Source organism: Macaca thibetana, chromosome 10, assembly GCF_024542745.1.
Source record: "Macaca thibetana thibetana isolate TM-01 chromosome 10, ASM2454274v1, whole genome shotgun sequence".
Taxonomy (NCBI): Eukaryota; Metazoa; Chordata; class Mammalia; order Primates; family Cercopithecidae; genus Macaca; species Macaca thibetana.
In genome coordinates, this window is record NC_065587.1 from 70,336,384 (window position 1) to 70,358,739 (window position 22,356).

Consider the following 22,356-nt stretch of genomic DNA (forward strand, 5'->3'; position numbering starts at 1 on the left):
TTGCTTTTGGCATTTTTGTCATGAAGTCTTTGCCCATGCCTATGCCTGAATGGTATTGCCTAGGTTTTCTTCTAGGGTTTTTTTTTTTTTTTGAGACGGAGTCTCGCGCTGTGTCACCCAGGCTGGAGTGCAGTGGCGTGATCTCGGCTCCCTGCAAGCTCCGCCTCCCAGGTTCACACCATTCTCCTGCCTCAGCCTCCGAGTAACTGGGACTACAGGTGCCCGCCACCACACCCGGCTAGTTTTTTGTATTTTTAGTAGAGACGGGGTTTCACCATGTTAGCCAGGATGGTCTCGATCTCCTGACCTCGTGATCCACCCGCCTCGGCCTCCCAAAGTGCTGGGATTACAGGCTTGACCCACCGTGCCCGGCCTCTTCTAGGGTTTTTATGGTTTTGGGTTTTACATTTAAGTCTTTAATCCATCTTGAGTTAATTTTTGTATAAGGTGTAAGGAAGGAGTCCAGTTTCAGTTTTCTGTATATGGCTAGCCAGTTTACCCAGCCCCATTTATTAAATAGGGAATCCTTTCCCCATTGCTTGTTTTTCTCAGGTTTGTTGAAGATCAGATGGTTGTAAATGTACAGTGTTATTTCCGAGGTCTCTGCTCTATTCCATTGATCTATATGTCTGTTTTGGTACCAGTACCATGCTGTTTTGGTTACTGTAGCCTTGTAATATAGTTTGAAGTCAGGTAGTGTGATGCCTCCAATTTTGTTCTTTTTGCTTAGGATTGTCTTGGCTATACTGGCTTCTTTTTTTGGTACAATATACAATTTAATGTAGTTTTTTCTAATTCTGTGAAGAATGTCAATGGTAATTTGATGGGAATAGCATTGAATCTATAAATTACTTTGGGCAATATGGCCATTTTCATGATATTCATCCTTCCTATCCATGAGCATGGAATGCTTTTCCATTTGTTTTGTGTCCTCTCTTATTTCCTTGAAGCAGTTGTTTGTAGTTCTCCTTGAAGAGGTCCTTCAAATCCCTTGTAAGTTGTATTCCTAGGTATTTTATTATCTTTGTACCAATTGTGAATGGGAGTTCATTCATGATTTGGCTCTTTGCTTGTCTGTTGTTGGTGTATAGGAATGCTTGTGATTTTTGCACATTGATTTTGTATCCTGAGACTTTGCTGAAGTTGCTTATCAGCTTAAGGAGTTTTGGGCTGAAATGATGGGGCATTCTAAATATAGGATCATGTCATCTGCAAACAAAGACAATTTGACTTCCTCTCTTCCTATTTGAATACTCCTTATTTCCTTCTCTTGCTTGATTGCTCTGGCCAGAACTTCCAATACTATGTTGAATAGAAATGGTGAGAGGGGACATCCTTGTCTTCTGCTGGTTTTCAAGGGGAATGTTTCCAGCTCTTGCACATTCATTATGATATTGGTTGTGGGTTTGTCATAAGTAGTTCTTTTTATTTTGAGATATGTTCCATCAATACCTAGTTTATTGAGAGTTTTTAGCATGAAGCAATGTTGAATTGTATTGAAGGCCTTTTCTGCATCTATTAAGATAATCATGTGGTTTTTGTCATTGGTTCTGCTTATGTAATGGATTACGTTTACTGATTTGCATATGTTGAACCAGCCTTGCATCCCAGGGATGAAGCCAACTTGATTGTGGTGGATAAACTTTTTGATGTGCTGTGGGATTCAGTTTGCCGGTATTTTATTGAGGATTTTCACATCGATGCTTATCAGGGATACTGGCCTGATGTTTTATTTTTTTGTTGTGTTTCTGCCAGGCTTTGGTATTAGGATGATGCTGGCCTCATAAAATGAGTCAGGGAGGTGTCCCTCTTTTTCTAGTATTTGGAATAGTTTCAAAAGGAATGGTTCCATCTCCTCTTTGTACCTCTGGTAGAATTCGGCTGTGAATCCGTCTGGTCCTGGGCTTTTTTGGTTGGTAGGCTTTTAATTACTGCCTCAATTTCAAAACTTGTTATTGGTCTATTCAGGGATTCTACTTCTTGATTTAGTCTTGGGAGGGTGTATGTGTCCAGGAATTTATCCATTTCTTCTAGATTTTCTAGTTTATTTGCATAGAGGTGTTCATGGTATTTTCTGATGGTAGTTTGTGTTTCCATGGAGTCAGCAGTGATATCCCCTTTATCTTTTTTTAATGTGTCTATTTGATTCTTCTCTCTTTTCTTCTTTATTAGTCTAGCTAGTGGTCTGTTTGTTAATTTCTTCAAAAAACCAGCTCCTGGATTCATTGACTTTTTTGAAGGGTTTTTTGTGTCTCTAACTCCTTCAGTTTGGCTCTGATCTTAGTCATTTCTTGTCTTCTGCTAGCTTTTGGATTTCTTTGCTCTTGCTTCTCTAGTTCTTTTAATTGTGATGTTAGGGTGTTGATTTCAGATCTTTCTAGCTCTCTGATGTGGGCATTTAGTGCTATAAATTTCCCTCTAAACACTGCTTTAGCTGTGTCCCAGAGATTCTCATATGTTTTCTCTTTGTTCTCATTGGTTTCAAATAACTTCTTAATTTCTGCCTTAATTTCATTATTTACCCAGGAGTCATTCAGGAGCAGGCTGTTCAATTTCCATGTAGTTGTGTGGTTTTGAGTGAGTTTCTTAATTCTTAATTCCAATTTGATTGAACTGTGGTCTGATAAACTGTCCGCTATGATTTCCGTTCTTTTGCATTTGCTGAGGTGTGCTTTACTTCCAATTATGTGGTTGATTTTAGAATAAGTGCCTTGTGGCACTGAGAAGAATGTATTTTCTGTTGATTTGGGGTGGAGAGATCTGTAGGTGTTTATTAGGTCCACTTGATCCAGAGCTGAGTTCAAGCCCTGAATATCATTATTAAGTTTTTGTCTCATTGGTCTGTCTAATATTGACAATAGGGTGTTAAAGTCTCCCACTATTATTGTGTGGGAGTCTAAGCCTTTTTGTAAGTCTCTCAGAACTTGTTTTATGAATCTGGGTGCTCCTGTATTGGGGGCACATATATTTAGGATAGTTAGTTGAAATGATCCCTTTACCATTATGTAATGCCCTTCTTTATCTTTTTCGATCTTTGTTGGTTTAAAGTTTCTTTTGTCCGGGAGTAGGATTACAACTCCCGCCTTTTTTTGCTTTCCATTTGCCTGGTAAATTTTCCTCCATCCCTTTATTTTGAGCCTATGTGTGTCTTTGCATGTGAGATGAGTCTCCTAAATACCACACACCAATGGGGCTTGACTCTTGATCCAATTTGCCTGTCTGTGTCTTTTAATCCCATTTACATTTAAGCTTAATATTGTTATGTGTGAATTTGATCCTGGCACGGGGATCAGGACCCATTTAACGAAGCACTTTGACTGTCCCTTGGTGGAGTGGGTGTGCTTCAGTGGGGGGTAACCCACTTATCTGGGCTGCCCAGATTTCTCCGAACTAGCAGGAGGAAAAACTAAGTCTGCCAGACTAAGACTGCGGCCACCCCTCCCCATAGGGCTCAGGCCCAGGGAGATCAGAGTTCTGTCCCTGAGACCCGGTCTGGAGTTGCTGGAGTTCCTGCAAGGAGGCCCCACCCAGTGAGGAGGGATGGGTCCGTCCTGAAGAGGCACTCTGGCTACAGTCTGCCACAGCTGATGTGTTGGGCTGTGGGGGATACTTCTTGGAAACAGGCCATCCAACCTTCCTGGCGCCAGTAGGGGAAAAGCGTGGCCTGGAGCTATAGAGATGGCTGCCACCTTTCCCTTGCCCTGGGAACTTAGTGTGTTAAGCAATGATCAGTCCCAGTGCTGGCTGCTGCCCATCCCCCGAGGAGCTCAGCCTACTTAGACAGCAGGCAACCACAGCTGTGGTCCTGGCCGCCCCTTCCCCTGGGATCTCGGCAGCCTTAAGGAGATTCTAGCTAAATGACTGTTGAGAATCTGCATGGCTCTGTGGTTGGGACCCCATGCCCCAGTGGCGTGGGCTCACGAGTGGGATCTTCCGATCCGTGGGTTGCACAGCTCTGTGGATAAAGCTCGGTTTCACAGGCTAGGTAGCACGCTCACTCACTGCCTCCCTTGACTGGGGGATGGAGGCTTCCCTGCCCCACAGCTCTCAGGTGGGCCACTGCACCACACTGCTCTTCCTCTCCGTGGGTCTCGCCAGCTGCCTAGTCAATTCTAATGTCAGAACCTGGATACTTTGGTTAGTGTTGCGGGATTTGCTCACTTTTATGGTTCTTTTCCACGGGAGCCTCGGATTACTACTGCTTCTAGTCAGCCATCTTGGCCCTGCCCTGCTGTGACATCTTGGTGTTTTGAGGCAGGGAGGCTTTTGGGGCTGAGGAGTACTGGGATTTCAGTGCCTTTTTAGATACAAATGTTTCCACAATGGAAAGTCCTCTAGCACTGAGGCTGGATCTGAGCAGGGCTTTATCCGGAAACTCTATCTTGGGTCCTGAGGCCTGTACTGTGGGAGGGGTCCTAGCCAGGGCACTGAGGCCTCCTGAGATGTTTCCACCACATTTTTTTCTGAAGCACCCACCCCCAGAAAAGCTGTTCTCAAAGCCCCAACCCCAGGGGGCACGACCTTTGCCAAGGGACTGCGTATGAGAATCTTCTGGAGTCATGAAGAGTTCAGATGTCCAGGCCCATGTCAGACCAATTAAATTGGCATTTTTAGGGTGGATCCTGAGTCCAGGTTTGTAAACATTTTTGTCAAAATTTCCCAGGTGATTCTAATGGGCGGCCAGGATTGAAAGCTACCAGACTCCACCCCAAACCCCATATATCCTTGAGGCCTGGAGGAGCACTGACCCATCTGAAGTGTCATGGCTTCAGCATCACACAGTTCACATTTATGGAACATTTACTGCACTCCAGGTGCTGCTCTGAGCATGTTACATGATTTAACTCCTTCAGCTCTGCCCCCAGTCTGTGATGTCAGTGTTATCATCAACAGGCGAGGACACCAAGGCCCACGGTGGTGGTTGCCTTGTCCCAGGTCACAAAACTAGAAAGTGGCAGAGCCGGGAAGTGGTCCAGGCAGTTGAGATCCTGCCCATGTTGTCCTAACCACTGTTCTGTGGAAGTTCAGTAATCACCTGAACACTACCACCATTAGGGGCTCTGTGCACATCCTCTCCAATCCTCGCAGAACCTAGAGTGGGGGCCATGATTATCAGCATCACACAGATGGAGAAACCAAGGACTCAAGGGAAGGCAAGCCTGGCCTAAGATTACACAACCTTGAAATAGCACCTCAATTTGGGGATGCTTAGAATGTGCTAGGTGATTTACAGAGAGAACCTCAAATCCTATCCCCTCTCCTAAAGGAGTCGTGATGATCACCATTTTACAGATGAGGAAACTGAGGCTGAGAGAAATGAAGGCACTGCCTCCTTGTCCTCCATGTGTCCCAGTGGGCACCTCCTGTGTCCCACCAAGCACTCCTGTCCATCAACAGAGCAAGTGCCCTGAATTCTTGAGCCCCAACACTGACCGCACTCTTAATTTTGCCTTCGAGATTCTTGACTTCATGCAATTCTAGTGAGAAGCCTCCCTCCTGGGTGTCCAGGCCTAGATACCCTGTAGCCATAAAACACTGTGGGCTCCTGACAGCCCGAGGGGAGCATGGAAACTTGCTCCTATGGGCCTGATGCACCCCATAGGAAATACGTCATCTCCTCATCCTTGGTCCTTAGCACCAACAAGGGGTGGGCACGTGCTCTGCTGGGCTGCAGGAGGCCCGACTCTGCTCCGTAGATGCTGCTCAGTGAAGGAGAAACAGCGTAACACGGGGGTAGAGTCCTAAATGCTTCATGTGTGCTGAGACCTGTCCTTTAGGAACAAGCTTGATATATGAGACACATGCAGGACCTTTCTGATGGGAGTGTAAAGCCAGCCCCTCCTACCCCTTCAGGGCTTTTTTTTTTTTTTCATTTTATTTGTCTGCTTGTTTGTTTGTTTGTTTGTTTGACTGACAGAATTTCACTCTTGTTGCCCAGGCAGGAGTGCAATGCTGCGATCTCGGCTCACTGCAACCTCCACCTTCCAGGTTCAAGCAATTCTCCTGCCTCAGCCTCCCCAGTAGCTGGGATTACAGGCACGTGCCACCATGCCTGGCTAATTTTGTACTTTTAGTAAAGACGGGGTTTCTCCATGTTGGTGAGGCGGTCTCAAACTCCTGACCTCAGGTGATCCACCGGCCATGGCCTCCCGAAGTGCTGGGATTACAGGCGTGAGCCACTGCACCCAGCCTCGGTTTTGTTCTTAATGCTTTTTGCTATAGAACTGAACAATGCCAGAGTTTGGAAAGAGAAGGTTGGAGCACTTCTCCACACTTGAAAAACCAGAGCTGAGTGAGTACTGCAGAGACAAGGGCCGTGAGTCAGGCTGGTGGGGAGGAAACCTTGGCTCCCTGACCTGCTCACCACTCAGGTCTCCTCTCTGAGCCTCAGTGTCCTCATCTTTAAAGGAGGCAACAAATGGCTCCTCCCTCATAGCGCTGGTTATAAGGAGACTCTGGCACAACTGCAGCTCCCTGGCCCCCTTCCCTGCCTCCCTCCTTTGTCATCCAGGGCATCATTTAGGCTAAGAGCATGGCAAAGAGGGGTGAGCACCCTATTAGGAATTAGCAGATCTGAGTCACACCTGAGCCACTATTGGCTGTGACTGCCTGGGCTGGGGAGGCACCATCTGGAAACTTCAGTGTCTTTGCCTATATTATCTGCACAATCAGGATAAAGCCACTTCCACATCTATGTTCAAGGGTTGTGGGAAGCCCTGTTGCTACACCATCTAGGAGGGAAATTAGACAATATTCTCATATATGAAAACACACACACCCTCTAACTTAGCAATGTCACTTCCAGTGGGTGTCTCCCACCTGACTAGGGTGATACATGTACAAAGCCATCCACTGCAGGATTGTTAGTAGCTCAAGTTTGGGAACAACTTACATATCCATCAACAGGATGCTGTGAAATAAATTTTGGTATTTCCATAAATTGGAGTATTCTGCAGCTGTTAAAGAGTGGAGCAGTTCTATGTCCTGACGTGGAATCTCAATATGGAAGGATAGGGCTTATGTTTGGAGGAAGTTTTCCAACCACCAGTGGGTTTTAGTGTCTGAATGTGAGGTGCATTCTGAACCTTTGGGAAATGGATGAAAAAAGAAATCCCGGCTCCCTGATCCATGGTTCTGTCTGAGGAGATTTTATTTAGCACCTGTGATGCACCAGGTTCTTCTATGAAGACAGTGTCTTAACAAATGCTGGGGAAGGAAGGAGCCTGCCTCGATCCGGACCTGGACTCTAGCTTTGATTCCATCAATAACTGGCCCTGTGACTGTGGACAAGGCCCCTGTCATCTCTTGGCTTAAGTCCCCCATCTGTAAAGGGGAGTTGGGCTGAAAGCGTGAAGGTCTTTCCCATGTTGAAATGTCAGGATTCAGGAGGTGGGATGAGGATTCTGGGCCTCTGGCTGGAAACCTCAAATAGGTTTTATTGCTGCCTTAAATTGGGCACCCCTGAGCCAGCCATATGTATGACCTCTTTCCTGAGGTGAGGGATATTCTGAGATGACCCAGCTCTGCTCAGAGGCCACAGTGACTGTGTGACTCAGTCCTGAAATCACACAAGGCTTCAAATAGACCCACAGCAAACACCAAACTTGTTGGCATCTCCTCCCACCAGGCCATCAGACTGAAGAGTGAATCTGTGCCTCCCAGGAATCTTCCCTGTGTGATGTTTCTGAAGATTAAATAAAGAAAAACACGATTTACACGCTCCATCCCCTGGATGGATTTCTCCTCATTAGAATGGAAGAGAATGTAAGCTTGGTGGAGGAAGAGCTATTGGCTGTTTCATTCACTGCTCTTTGCACAACATCCAGGGTGGAGTCTGGCACACAGTGGATTCTCAGTGAGTGCCTGTTGCATAAAGAAGAGACTCACCTTTGGAGGCTGCAGGTGAGCTCTGGCCCTGTACCCGGGCAAATCACTCAATCTGTCAGTTTCCTCATTCATGGAACTAGAGGGCTGGGCCAGATTGGGAAGGACAAGAGCTGTAGAGCCAGACAGATTGGAGATGCAGTCTTTCCCATCATTTACCAGCCGTGGAACCTTGAGCAATAGCGTGATGTCCCTGGGCCTTAACTCACCTGATCTGTAGAAGGGGGTGACATCAGGTCATGAAAATGAGCACCCACCACCACACCTGATTGTTGCTCAAAGAATGGAAGGTGCTATTATTGAGTTATTGTCACACATCAAGGGATGAGGGAGATCCATGCTGTACTCACCACGCAAAGCCATCTCAGTGCCCGGTCCAGACTTAAACTCCACGTTCTCAGGGCTCCCTTTTCGAAACTTCACACAGTAGTAGGTGCCGGCATCTGCTGGGGTGATGCTACTGATGCGGATGGAAAAGTCCATGTTGTTTCTTTTTGTGAGGTCTGAAACAGTTGTTACCCGGGGGAAGTGGCCTTCTTTTTGATTGTAGATTAATTCTCGGCCTGGTCCAACTCCTCTGAACCACAGGACAGGTCCCACGGGAAGCAGGGAGGTCACAGTGCAGTTCAGAGTGGCCGACTCTCCAACTGCGACCAACAGGAGCTTCTCAGGCTGAATCATCTGTAGCTCCTCTTCACCTGCCACTTCTGGAAAGGAGCACAAAGCAATCATTTTTTTCATCCTTACATAATTCTGTATTTCCTCGTGTTTATCAAAGACATTCAGTGACTGGGTGCACATCAGGAATCAGGAGCAGGACTTGATCTCAGCACACTGCGTGTATTATCTCATTTAACCCTCACAACAAGCCTATAACATGAGGTTGTATTACAATTGAGGGCACTGAGCCCTGAGGCACAGAGAGTTTCAATTTTTTTTTTTTTTGAGAGAGGGTCCTGTTCTGTTGCCCAGGCTGGAGTGCTGAGGCATAATCATGGCTCACTGAAACTTCAACCTCTCAGGCTCAAGCGATCCTGCTACCTCAGCCTCCAGAGTAGCTAGGACCACATGTGTACACCACCATGCCAGGCTAATCTTTGTATTTTTGTAGAAACAGGTCACACCATTCTGCCCAGGTTGCTCTTACTTGAGTGCAAGTGATCCACTTGCCTCGGCTTTCCATAGTGCTGGGATGGCAGGTGAGAGCCATCAAGCCCAGCCAAGGGATTCAATTTCAAGGTAGAGCTTTGGGTTGAGGACCTGAGTAGAACTCCTGAACTCTACTTTGAAGTGTTTTTACATATATATATATATACACACACACACACACACACACACACATACATATATACACACACACATATGTATATTATATATATAATATATTATATATACACATATATATATACACACACATATATTATATATATGTGTGTAGGTGTATATTTAAAAGCTGTCAGTAAAGCTATGTGTCTTCTGCAGGCTGTTTTTTGCCTTTCCAAATTCTAGAGGCTGCCCACATTCCTTTCTCACTGTCACATCTTCCCATCACTCTAACATCTTGCTTGCATCCTCACATGTCCTTCTCAAATAATTAATCTCCTTCCTCCTTCTTATAAGGACTCTTCTGATACATTGGGTTCACTCTGACACTAGATCCAGTATTAAAACCACTGTCTTAAAAATGCTGAAGAAAGTAAAGGAAACAATGGACAAATAACTAAAACAGCAGGAATATAAACACATTAACAAAATAAGAACAGCCAGAATGAGAAATTATGAAGAGAAATCCAATAGAAACTTTGAAGTTGAAAATACAACAATTGAAAGTTCAGTAGAGGGGTTCCCTAACAGGTGTGAGCAGGTGGAAGAAAAGTCATAAAGCTGCAAGATGGAATAATTAAACTTACTAAGACTGAGGTATGGATGGAAAATGGAATAAAGTATAGAGAACAGAATCTAAAGGAATTCTGGGACACTATCAATTGGATTGAAATATACATTATTAGAGTCCCAGGGGGAAAAAGAAGAGGAAGAGAAAAAGGAGCAGACAATTATTTGAAGAAATCACAGCCAAAACCTTCACAAACTTAATAAAATACATGAGTGTACAAATTTAAAGACACTGAAGAAATGCAAGTTTAACTCAAGGATAGAATCTGAGACCCACACTAAAGTACATTATAATTCAACCGTCAAAAACTAAATTCAAAGAATCCTGAAAGCAGTGGGAGAGAAACGATTCCTCGCATTCAAGAGACCCTCAGTAGATTATCAGCTGAGCTCTTATATAAAGCATTGGAGGCCAGAAGACCGAGGGATGATGTGTTCAAAATGCTGTAAGAGGAAAAACCTGTCAACCATGAATTCTATACCTGGCGAAAGTGTCCTTCAAACACAAGGGAGAAATTAAGACATTCTCAGATAAACAAAAGCTAAGATAGTTCATGACCACAAAACCTTGCTTACAAGAAATGTTAAAGGGAGTGCTTCAGGTGGAAATGAAAGGATGCCATGTGGCAAATCAAAGTTATATGAAGAAATAAAGATGTCCAGTTATATGTAATTTTTTTTTAAAATCGTATTTACCTGATACCTCAACATCCCACAAACAAGTTGTGAGCACCCTGCCAAACCAGGTACAACACTGTGATAAAGCTAGTCCCAGCCACAATTCCTCTTCTTGTCCTCCTCTACTGTGACCTAGTGACACTGAAACATTCTAGTAAAACCCATCATGCTTTTTCTTTGTGTCCTCCATCCTGACTCCCGGTAAAGGCAATGGCTTCCCATCTCTTGTCTCTCTTGCTTCCCCTTCTGCTTGGTTGAGCCTTCTCCCTGGGGGTTCCTCCCATATGGCTTCCTGTGTGGCATGCCCTACCCCGCTATGCCTCTCCAGATGAAATTTTCATAACCATGTTAGAGTGATCCTTTAAGACATAACCTGCAGGACTTACTCTACCATTTTCATCAGTAGTGGCAATGAAGAGGGGATTATTCTAAACCAGGGTAGAAAGTTCCTAGGAGATGCACTTTGACTGTTCATGGCTTACTGATTTGCTACTTATTGGCTCCACGAATTTGAGAAGGCTTTTTACCCTGATGGCTTTCCTGTGCTGTGCTATGCACAGTTATGTGTTGCCTTCTGGAGTGCTGCCAAAGCTCTCTACCCTAAAGTGTGTATCCTATTCCAATATGAATAATGACAGCCGCATTTCTTCAGAGCACAGGATGATATAGCAACTTCTTCAAAGAAGACTCGTATGATACTTACAATAATGTCACATAATCCAGAATCTCTAAGTTGTTCTGAGGTACCAGTGGCAATGTATTCTTCATTTACAAATTTTACTTACAAATTAAAATCACAGGCACTCCTTTTAGTGCTTTCAAACAAACAAAAATACCTCTTCTCTCTAGAGACTTCGGCAATGATTTTCATTCCTCTTGGAATCTCTAGACCACTCCTCATGGTCATAAACTTCCCCAGGGCTTCTAACGCAAAATGAAAAATAAAACAAAACAAAAAAAGCCCCTCTCTGCCTTGTTCTTTACTTCATTCTAACAAAAAATGACTAGAATCTACTGGCTTGTGTTCCAGATCTAGGGGGAATACTTTCTGTTGCAAGCATTAACCACTGGTTGTCCCACAGGCCAGTCCCTGCTCATCTGAAATGGGTCTCATTGGAACTTAAACTTCTACTGAAACACAAAATTTAAATTTCTGTCAGGTACAGCTGCGCACCTTTCTGTTGACAGTGGCCTTATTACTACTGGATTTGTTGATGCAACAATCCTCAACCAAATACTGGCTAACTGAATTGAACAGCATGTTAGAAGGATAATAAACCATGAGCAAGTGGTATTTATTCCTGAAATACAAGTATGTTTCAATATATGAGTGACAAACAAACAGTATGGTATGCCATATTTATAGAACAAATAGAAAAAACATCTATTTTGATCCTGATAAAATTTTGATCTGTTTTGATCAAAACATCTATTTTGATCATGATAAAAACATGATCATCTATTTTGATGCAGAAAAGCATCTGATAAATTTGTACATCTATTTATGATGAAAACAATCAATAAAAGGGATATATGAATACTTTCACAAGATGATTAACATTCACATACTCATACTTTATTTTTATTGTACTGATCATCGCCAAAAATTAATTTTTTCATTCACTTATTTACTATGTGTGTTGATTACTGTCTTTCTCCCCAGTGGATGCAAGCAGCAAAAGGGCAATTACTTTTTCTTTTTTATTCTACCAAAGTACCCCATGTTTCTATATCAGATCCTGGCACACAGTAGGTATCCAATAGGTATGTGTATAATGTTTGAATTGCTCAGTGGGACATTTCCCTAGAAGACTGAAATCTTCTATTTTAGGTGGTTTTCTTCTGTGGAATTTGACAGAAAATGAGTTTCTCATGTAGAGGACTTAGTGAAAACAAAACAAAACAAACAAAAAAACCAATCAGTTTGCAAACACATAGAAAGTAGAAGAGCCTAGAGAAGAAAACCACAATCCTCCTTCACACCACATCGCCCACTCCACTCCCAAGAGCAGCAGCTGCAGAAATCGCACAGAATAGAATCAGGGCCGGAAGTGTTTGAGTAATGGTGAAACCTGTGACCTCTAGAGTCAGAGTGCCTGAGTTCAAATCATAACTCTACCAGTTACCAATGAGTGAGCTTGGAGCACTTTGTGCTTCTGTTTTCTTATGTGAGGGAATGTGACAAGAATATCTACTTTGTATATAATGATCATATGAAGTAAAAGATGTAAAGCATTTCCAACAGTGTCTGTCATATGGTGAATGTTCAAAAATTGTAAAGTTATTGCCTGGTAGATTTCCTAAGGCTTGGAGGCTTCAGTGGACATTAGATGACAAGGATAAGGATAAGGATATGGATACGGATATAAATATAACTATAGTTATAGGTAATATAGGCAGATCTGTGTCATTTGTGTCCTCACATTTTTTTCCTCATCTCTACCATTCATGGAAGAGGAAATTTCAGAATAGAAATGCACAGAAATTCAGTTTTGAGGGAAAATGCATTTTACCAAGGGAGAAGTTTGCTTACCTGTTGCTTATATTAACAGATTGGGGGACTTTGAGTGGTAAGATTAGAGAATTAGGAAGAAGGCAGAATGGCTGGGCAATAGAGAAAACCATACATCTCTTTAATGTGCATTTCATGTAGACTGAAAAAATGAGTTGAAGGTTATAGTAAAGAAAGTATTTTTAAAATCCTGTGTGTGTTTCAGCATGGTCACATGAGATTTATCTCAGGAATGCAAGGATGGTACAACACTCATAAATCTCCAAATGTGATATGCTACGTCAAGGCAATCTTGAGCAAAAAGAACAAAGATGGGGCCAGGCATGGTGGCTCATGCCTGTAATCCCAGCACTTTGGGAGGCTGAGGCGAGCAGATCACAAGGTTAGGCGATCGAGACTGGCCAACATGGTGAAACCCTGTCTCTACTAAAAACACAAAAAATTAGCCAGACGTGGTGGTGTACACCTGTAGTCCCAGCTACTTAGGTGGCTGAGGCAGGGGAATCGCTTGAACCTGGGAGGTGGAGATTGCAGTGAGCCGAGATTGCACCACCATACTCCAGCCTGGTGACAGAGCGAGACTCCGTCTCAAAAAAAAAAAAAGAACAAAGATGGAGGCACCACACTGCCTAATTTCAACATTGACTACAGTTTCAAAGTAATCAAAAAGGCATGGCACTGGCATAAAAAGAGACATTTAGACCAATAGATCAGAACAGAGAACCCAGCAATAAACTCACACATTCACACTCAATTGACTATTGACAAAAGTGTGAAGAAAACACAATGGTGAAAGATCTGTCTCTTCAAAAAGTGGTGTTGGGAAAACTGGATATCCATGTGTAGGGGAATGAAATTAGACCCTCTTCTCATGCTGCATACAAAAACAACTCAAAATGGATTAAAGACTTAAATGTAAGATCTGAAACTGTATAAGAACTACAAGAAAAGTTTCATGACATTGGTCTTGGCAATACATTTTTGGATTTGAGCCCCAAAGCACAGGCAACAAAAGCAACAACAACAACAAAAAAATGGCATTAATAACAAACTAAAAAAGCTTCTACACAGCCAAGGAAACAATCAACAGAGTGAAGAGACAACCTACAGAATGGAAGAAGACATTTGCAAAGCGTACATCTAATAAGGAGTCCGTATACAAAATATATAAGGAAGTCAAACGACTCAACCATAAGAAAACAACCCTATTAAAATATGGGCCAAAGATCCAAATAGACATTTCTCAAAAGAAGATATTAAGATGGCAAGTCAGCATATTAAAAATATCCAGTCTTACTATTCATGAGATAAATGCAAATTAAAACCGCAGTGAGCTATCATCTCACACGTGTAAGAATGGCTATTATCAAAAAGAGGAAATTTAACTAGTTTTGGAGAAGATGTGGAGAAAAGGGAACGCTTGCAGACAGTTGGTGGGAATGTAAATTAGTAGAGCCATTAGTGAAAACAGTATGCAGGTTCCTCAAGAAATTAAAAATGTAACTCTTATCTGATCTGGCAATCTCACTACTGGCGTATATCCAAAGGAAATGACATCAGCATGTCACAGAGATATCTGCACTTCCATGTCCATTGCCGCATTATTTACAATAGCCAAGATATGGAATCAACCTAGGTGTCTATCAGCAGGTAAATGGAGAAAGAAAATGTAGCATATATGCACAATGAAATTCTAATCAGCCTTACAAAAAGGGAAATCTTGTCATTTGCAACAATGTGGATGAGCCTGGAGGACATTCTGCTAAGTGAAATAAGCCAGGCACAGAAAGACAAACACTGTATGATTTCACTTATATGTAGAATCTAAAAAGTTGAACTCATAGAAGTAGAAAGTAGAATGGTATTTATCCAGGGTTAGAGAGGGGGTGAAGTTGGGGAGATATTAGTCAAAGGATACAAAATTTCAATTTAGATAAGAGAAATAAGTTCAAGATATCTATTGTACAATGTGGTGTTTATACCTAATAATATGAGTTGTATTCTTGAAAACTGCTGCGATAGCAGAGTTTACGAGTTCTCACAATAAAAAATGATAAATGTATAAGGTAATGCATATGTTTATTAGTTCAAATTAGTCATTCCACAATGAATGCATATTTCATAATATGTTGTACGTAAGTATATATACTTTTGTCAAATAAAAATAAAATAAAATATTTATTTTGTTAAAAATTTCACTGAAAATAGAAAATAAATAAAAAGTTGGAGAAACAATGATTAAAAATGAAATCTCATATGTGCATGTACATGTACATGCATATGCACATGTGCATATATATATGTGTATATGTAATGTGTACACAAATACATATAAAAGTTTGGCCTATCATGTTAGTACGTAAGGTTGTTTTGTGCATTAATTACAATTATTACAAATTTAAAAATCTCAGTAAAATATTTGGCACATAGAAATCATCCAACATATTTTTAACAACATTTTGGAAATACATACATATGCTAGCGTTTTACCTCTGGTTGTTTCTGACTGGCGTGATGGGTGACTATTAATCTAACGTTTGCTTCCCTGCATTTTCTAGTATTTCTGCATATAGCATAACATGGCTAAAAGGGTGATCAACTCTGGAGCTGGTCAACCTGGACTTGATCCCAACTGCTCCATGGACTGAGGTAGGGGACAATGAACAAGTTTCTCCCTCTGCCTCACTCCCCATTTGCAAATAGGGCACAAGAGTTGTAGCTTTCACACAGGGATGTTGTGAGGATTAGTTGACTTCATACAAGCAAAATGATAAGTGTGTCTACCTTACAGGAAGAGAGCAATTGCTGAACTATTACTGCTGTCATTTGGGTACAGTGTATGTGTAAGAAAAATAATTTGAACAGTGAGACCCTTGCCCTCTAAGACCTGTGAGGTGACATCACAGGAAGGCCCAGTGGGCAACTGAGAGGCTATTGTGCCCAGCCCTGTGACCAGCGGTCAGCTGCATGGTCTGAAAAGGGGTGAGGACAGGCAGCCTGTCTGGGAGCAGTGAACAGGGCTCTCCCAAGTGGCACCAGGAAAGACCTCCCAATCCTGTCTGCCTGGGGGAAGGGAAAATAAATTCTCCAGAGGAAAATCAAGATGACTAAGGGAGTTTGTGGTGCCTGTTATGGGCTGAATGTGCCCCCAAAGCAAATGGGTTGAAGCCCCAGTTCCCAGCGCCTTAGAATGTGACCATATTTGGAGACAAGGTCTTTAACCCATTTATGCCTGAGGTTGCAATTTTTTAAATTTGAAAAATCAGAACTTAGTGATGCCCTTGAGCAGTAGGATATAAATAACTCCTGCAAGCTTAGTGATCCAATAATGAAGCACTAGGCATAAATGGGTGAAGCAATTTAGTTAAATGAGGTCATTGGTGGGGAGCCTTAATCCAATATGGCTGATGTTCTCATAAGAGAAAATGAGAACACAGACACACACAGAGGAAGCCCATGTGTTAAGACACATGGAGGAGATAGCTTTCTACAAGCCAAGGAGAAAGACCTCAGTAGAAACTAACCCTGCTGGCACCTTGATTTTGCAATTCAGCCTCCAGAACTGAAAGAAAGAAAGCAAATGTCTATTGTTTTAGTCACTGAGTCTGTGGTGCTTCGTTATGGAAGCCCTAGGAAAGGAATATAGGGCGCTGTAAGCATGAAATGTGGAACTTCTTAAAGAGGAGGAGGGCACAGGAAAATGGGTGGGAGGACTCAAGACAGGTAAGGATTTAATAATGATTCTTCTGTGTTCATCAAATAAAATATTATAAAAATGTAAGTAATTGTGATGGTGGCAGAAGCATCGCAAGGTTTGATGCCTCTGGTAGCCAACTGCAGATCCACAGAGAAAGTGCTCAGCTCCCTGATCTTCTGCTTTTGGACAATGTCCAGTCCTTGACTTTCCTTGGCAGTGCTTGTGCTGATCTGAAATCGCTGCAAGTCCAGGGGCAAGGCTAGGTCCAGGAGGCAGGGAGAAAGGGTTCTAGCCCAATGCAATGCTCACCTGTAAATCCCAGCAGTAGAGTCAGAAGCAGGAAAGGACCAGGAGGATGGGACCAGGAGGCTGGGACAGGCATTCTGGAGACCTCAGAAGCCTGCTCTGTTCAAACGCCTGTTCTGGGGAGATCTCAGGCCCTGCTCTGAAGAGAGAAGACAAGCCCCGCCTCCCTCAATTCAAGAGGAAGTGGCTGTGATGGAGTGCAACAGTAACCTGCTTCTAGATTGTGACATACAAATCAGGCACAGCAGGCAGCTACAAAGCAAGGAGTTACTTGTGCTCCATTTTCAGGAGAATCAGACAGGGTTAGCAGAAAGAATGCTTCCTGCCTGCCTGGGGCCTGTGCTCCCTCCTCATGACCCCAACCCCAGTTTCAGGTCTTCTTGGTGATTTGCCATTTGGGGCTTTTAAGCCAAGAAAGACCTGTTGTTAGGAACTGTTTTCTAAAGTCTTTATTTCAAGACCCTAGGATGTGGTTGGCTTGTGGTCTCGTTCTGCACCAGCCTCAACCAAATGCCACTCAGCTGGAGGTAGGAGAAGGGTTCACAGGACCTGCTCAACACTGGAGAGGAACCAGATCTTCTCCTGCAATGATTTTCTATTCCAACCTTTTATTCCTATAATTGGCAAAACTTAGCCCAAATTCAGTCTCTTGAGGACCTTAGCACTTTCATTTGCCTGCACCCAGCAGAAGGAATTATTTCTTGACTCCTTCCAGGAGAGAAACTGGGTTTGGAGTAATAATCAACTGATTTGTGGAGGGAGGTGGGGATTGTGGGTTCTGGAAAGGGGATAGGGTTATGATGAGGGAAGATTATGGTGGGCAGGTTCCTGGGGCTGTCACATCAATTTCAATACCCTTTCTTCTACTTACAGAGCACCTATTTCATTTGCCACTGAGTTCAGATAGGAAATGAGGAAAGAGGAAAAATCCATGCTCCCACCAAGAGTGTGTGCCAAGGAATTGGGGAAGTCGCTGGGCCCTTCTATGCTCAGTTTCAATCTCCTAAACTGGGAATAGTAAGTCTTTTTTTGCAGTGTTTTAGTGACGATTAAAGAGATAATGACTATATCATGCCTGAAACCCAGCAGGTCATTATTGATACTCACGGTGCCAGGTGAAGAGCAGGCACTCAAATGTTGTTTTTGAATGGATCCCTACTGCATGCTGAGTGCCCACCAGTGGCCTTCTCCCAGCAACTCAGGCCTCCTGAGACCCAGCTTATATGGTATATTTGGACTACCCCTGCCACCTTGAAATCAATTTCTCCCTCTGGATTCTCTAAATCCTGCTCCTTGTTCATCCATAGATTAATTGCTCCTCTTACAATTTCCAGCTGTATGATTTTCAAAAAGACACTACTTCTCTGAGCCTTAGTTTGATTATACGTAAATAAAGGTTATAATATGCACCTTGTAGAGCTATGGTAGGAATAATACAAGCCATACTGAATGCTTGAATTATAATTAATTATAAGCAAAAAAAGTGGCTATAATTATTTTCTGTGTACAGTAAGAGTCCACTGGTTCTCTGCCACGGTTGTGCTTTAGAAAAGCCACCTTGTTAAAATAAATGATTTCTCTTCCAGCATCTATGACTAAGAAAGACCTGTCCAGAATCCTTATTTCACATGTGGGTTTTAGGTCCTTAATCTGTCATGAATAATTGTCAAATCAAATTGTAAATGTTATCATGTTTTAATTGAAAGTTCTGTTTTAATGTGGCAGATGTATACAGGGTGAAATCTTCCCCTCTTTCTCCACATCCACAGTAATGAAAACACAAAATGAAAAGAATATATGAATCAATGTCTAATTACACTTGAATACAAGCAATTGGCCTCTATGTGACATGAAGGAATTACGACAGCTATCATTTATTGAGAGTGTCCTGTGCTCCAGATATGGTGCCAAGCATTTTTCCATTGGTAATGTCATTAAATCATTGCTCTGACCCCATGAGGTAAGCTCAACCATTAACCTCCTTTCACAGGTGAGAAAACCCGAGGCACATGGAGAGTAATGAATTTGCTCAAGATCACCCAGCTTTTAGAACTGGAACATAGGCTGCCACATTCCACAGCCTTCACTTCTAATGGTTGTACTATGATACCTCTCATAGGAAGGGAGAGGCATCCCTCAGGAAGAAAGCAGAGAAGAAGCCATAGTCTCAATTAGGAGCAGCCCTTGCAGTGAGGCTGGGGCAGGTGCAATGCTCCACGAGGCCCTGACAATCCATGATCACGTGAGAAATTATTCCTGGGAAGACGGCAGTGCAAGCAAGAATCCTCAAAGATTTGAGGAACAGCACTGCAGCTAACAAATTCAAGAAAAACAATAACTCAAAAACAAACAGCAATCAAAAGAACTTCACACCTGAGCAAATATGAAAAAATAAAATGTGTAAAGTTCTTTAAAATTAGTATACTTAATGATCTTACAAGGAAAAGAAGAGGGAAGTAAATTCATAAACCAACATCAGGCATGTGTTAATATGAAACAGAAATAGGCGGGCATGAAGTAACAACAATCCTCTTGAAAAAATACCAAAACACAGACTTCGGAAATGAAAACATAATCAGTGCTGACATTTTAAAAAAAAACTTAATAGGTTGACTAGCTGACTATACATAAATAAGTGTAATAGTAAGTTAGTAAACTGGGTGATTATGTAGGGGAAATCTCCTGTGATACAGCACAGAGACAACCAAACAAAGTAACGTGGATAGGTAAAAATATACCACAATACTGTGGTATATCTTTTCCTATTGCTCTACTTTTACCTAGCCATATTACTACATTACCTTCAGAGGTGTGAGTCATAAAGTATTATGCCTCCAAAAATAAGAATTGGGAATATATGACTCAAAAATACATAGAATAGTGTCAGGAAGATGGCAGAATCTATGCTTAGAGCAGCAAATGCCTTCTTGTGAACTTCAATCCTTCAGTAAAGATCAACTAAGTAAATAGATGCTTACAATTTTTGTGGAAATCATGTGGAGAATTGAGTTTTCAATTTAGGTTGACTTGGGGAAGCATGGATAAAATCTGAATGTTTGAGAGGACCAGGAGCCTGGGAGTCCATGAGCTAAAATTCTTCTTTGTCTGCCATGTTTCACCCCAACTCGTCACAGCAGGTGCAGATAACCAGGGACGACTTTGGGACACATGAGAAACTGGGAGCTGGATGCTCCAGAAGACTAAAGATGGAAGACTGTGGGCTTAGGAATCAAAACTTCCTAGTCTGAAATCCAGCTCTAACAGGTCCCAGCTGTGTGATCTTGGGGTCACTATTAACCTCCCTGTTTCCTGAGTTTCCCCAAGTGTACAATGGAGAGAATAGTCATACCATCTTCATAAGTTTGTGATGGGAATTAAATGAACCAATATATGCAAATTACTTAATACTATCTGACCGTGTCCCCTAAAAGTTATATATTCAGTATTACCTTTATCATTATAGATAGTGGTTAGATATTATTGTTATTAGGTAGTGTTTTGGTTATAGCAACAATTTTAAAAAACAGATCCTCTGCCCTCAAGCACTTATGATGCAGTTTGACAACCTTGGCCAGTGGCTGGTGGAGGTGGAGTACCACGACAACGATCTGAGGTCATGTGCCCAGCCCTAGAATCATGGAGTCATTACTAGCACCAGGGGCATGGTACAGGCATGATGTCTGGGGGAATCAATATGACCCCAATAAGGGTTTACACAAATGCTCATGGAAAAGCTGTTCCAAATCTTGTCTCTTGCTGGGATGGGAGAGAAGACTCCCAAATGGAAATCAACAGGAGCAGGTGAGATGGGCTGAGAGGGTGAGGAGGCATCATGTAGAAATACACCCGTGTAGAGCAGGCTGCACTCACCTGTGAGTCCTGGCAGCAGAGGAAGTGGCAGGGGTTGTCCAGATGGGCTGGGAGACAGGGATGGGCATGGCCTGCCCTGTCAGACTGTGTCTCATGGAGAGAACCCAGACTCTGCTCTGCAGGAAAGGAGGGCATCTGCTCACCTGCTATGTTGTCTGAGGAGTGAGGTAGCTGTAGGGAGAAAGGACCATGAGACTGGGACCATCCTCCATTGTGAAAGAGGAAGCGGACACAGTTGCCACCTCTGGGAAGTTGTCAATGTCTGTGCTTGGGGTTCCCAGGCCTGGGGAGCATTAGCTAGTACTGGAGAGAGGTCAACTGCTCCAGAACCTGCTGTTTCAGAGGCACTCATCTCATGCCAGGGGTCCCATGACCCTTCCTCATTGACAGCCCAGACTGAGAGGGCTCTGCAGCTAAGGACTGAGCTTGCAGCTTCAGAGACCATAATTCCAGGTGTGGCACATTTGAGGGCTTGTGGTTGTAGCAAACTTCTGGGATGAAACCAAATCCCCTGGACAACCCCTGCAAAAGTAACTTAAGACAACACCAAGGAACAAGCTGAGTAAATAAAAAACGACAATTCTTCTTTGATCTGTCAGAAAAAATGAGGTCACAGGGCAAACCACTGTTCCCAGAACTGGGGAGCTGGGCAGGGTGATATAGAGAATCACAACTTCCTAAAGCCAAAACCTCTGTGGGAACCAGTACCGGGGAGGAAAAGCTGCACTGTAATTGAAGAATTTCTTGAGGCTCAGTGTGGGCCAGTGTTAGAAACAGGCTCCAGGAGGACCCAATAACGGAGGTCTCCCACACTTTTGTGAGTTTTACCTCTGGGAACTTGATTAGCTCCTCAGAGTGAATATGGGAGAAATACTCACTTGTGCTTCCAGGACACAGAGAGGAAAAGTAATCATTTAAAAATATACCAGAGTGTCCTGTTGTTCTTTCGCTTGTTCCGTATAGTAAATATACAAGACAAAGGCAACACTGTTCCAATTACTGTTGATACATTTTTACAAAGAAATAAAACAATTTGACACTCAATGTTTCTAATGCTTTGAATTACAGTGTACTAAATATTTGTTTGAACTTCCTGCTACATTTCTAACTGACAATATGACAGTTTCTAACATTTTGACAAAAATTATGAGGATCACAGAACAACCATTATTTTTCCCATTGAATGCAGAGTTGTTTTCCAGGACTTCATGGTTTCCAGTTATCTTTACAATCCTGCACTGCCATGCAAAGTAAGAACGTGCAAAATAAGCACACGTGGTAATATAATACAGTGCTAAGTAGAAAAACTGATCAGGATAAGAGGAACTGAAATTCTAGGATAAGAGAGGAAAATGACTATTTTTCCTAACCGTGGTTTACAAAATGTGTCTTTAATAAAGTGAAATTTGAACAGAAACTTACTTGAAGGAAAGAAGAGAGTGAGCCATGCAGCTGTTTTGGGGAAGAAGCAGAGGAATGATACGATTTGACTTTTCCAAAAAAAATCATCGTGACT

At 42.6% G+C, this 22,356-nt stretch overlaps 2 protein-coding genes across 4 annotated transcripts in view; both read right to left on the reverse strand.

Moving 5' to 3' along the window:
- Positions 1-17,111, reverse strand: part of LOC126929099 (signal-regulatory protein gamma) — a 133,406-nt gene extending 116,295 nt beyond the window's left edge. For 2 of the 3 annotated variants that reach the window (XR_007717074.1, XM_050745193.1), the window contains exons 1-2: positions 16,974-17,093; positions 8,235-8,591 (exon numbers count right to left, since the gene is read on the reverse strand). Coding sequence is in view for 2 of the 3 variants with exons in the window: in XM_050745193.1 (XP_050601150.1) it covers positions 8,235-8,591; positions 16,974-17,046 (430 nt within the window). In the remaining variant the exon portion in view is untranslated. Of the gene's footprint in view, positions 1-8,234; positions 8,592-16,973 lie in introns of all 3 variants that reach the window. The other variant, XM_050745191.1, reaches the window with a different exon arrangement.
- The window catches only part of NSFL1C (NSFL1 cofactor), a 401,445-nt gene that overhangs the window by 287,062 nt on the left and 92,027 nt on the right, over positions 1-22,356 (reverse strand). The gene's annotated exons all lie outside the window — the stretch shown is intronic.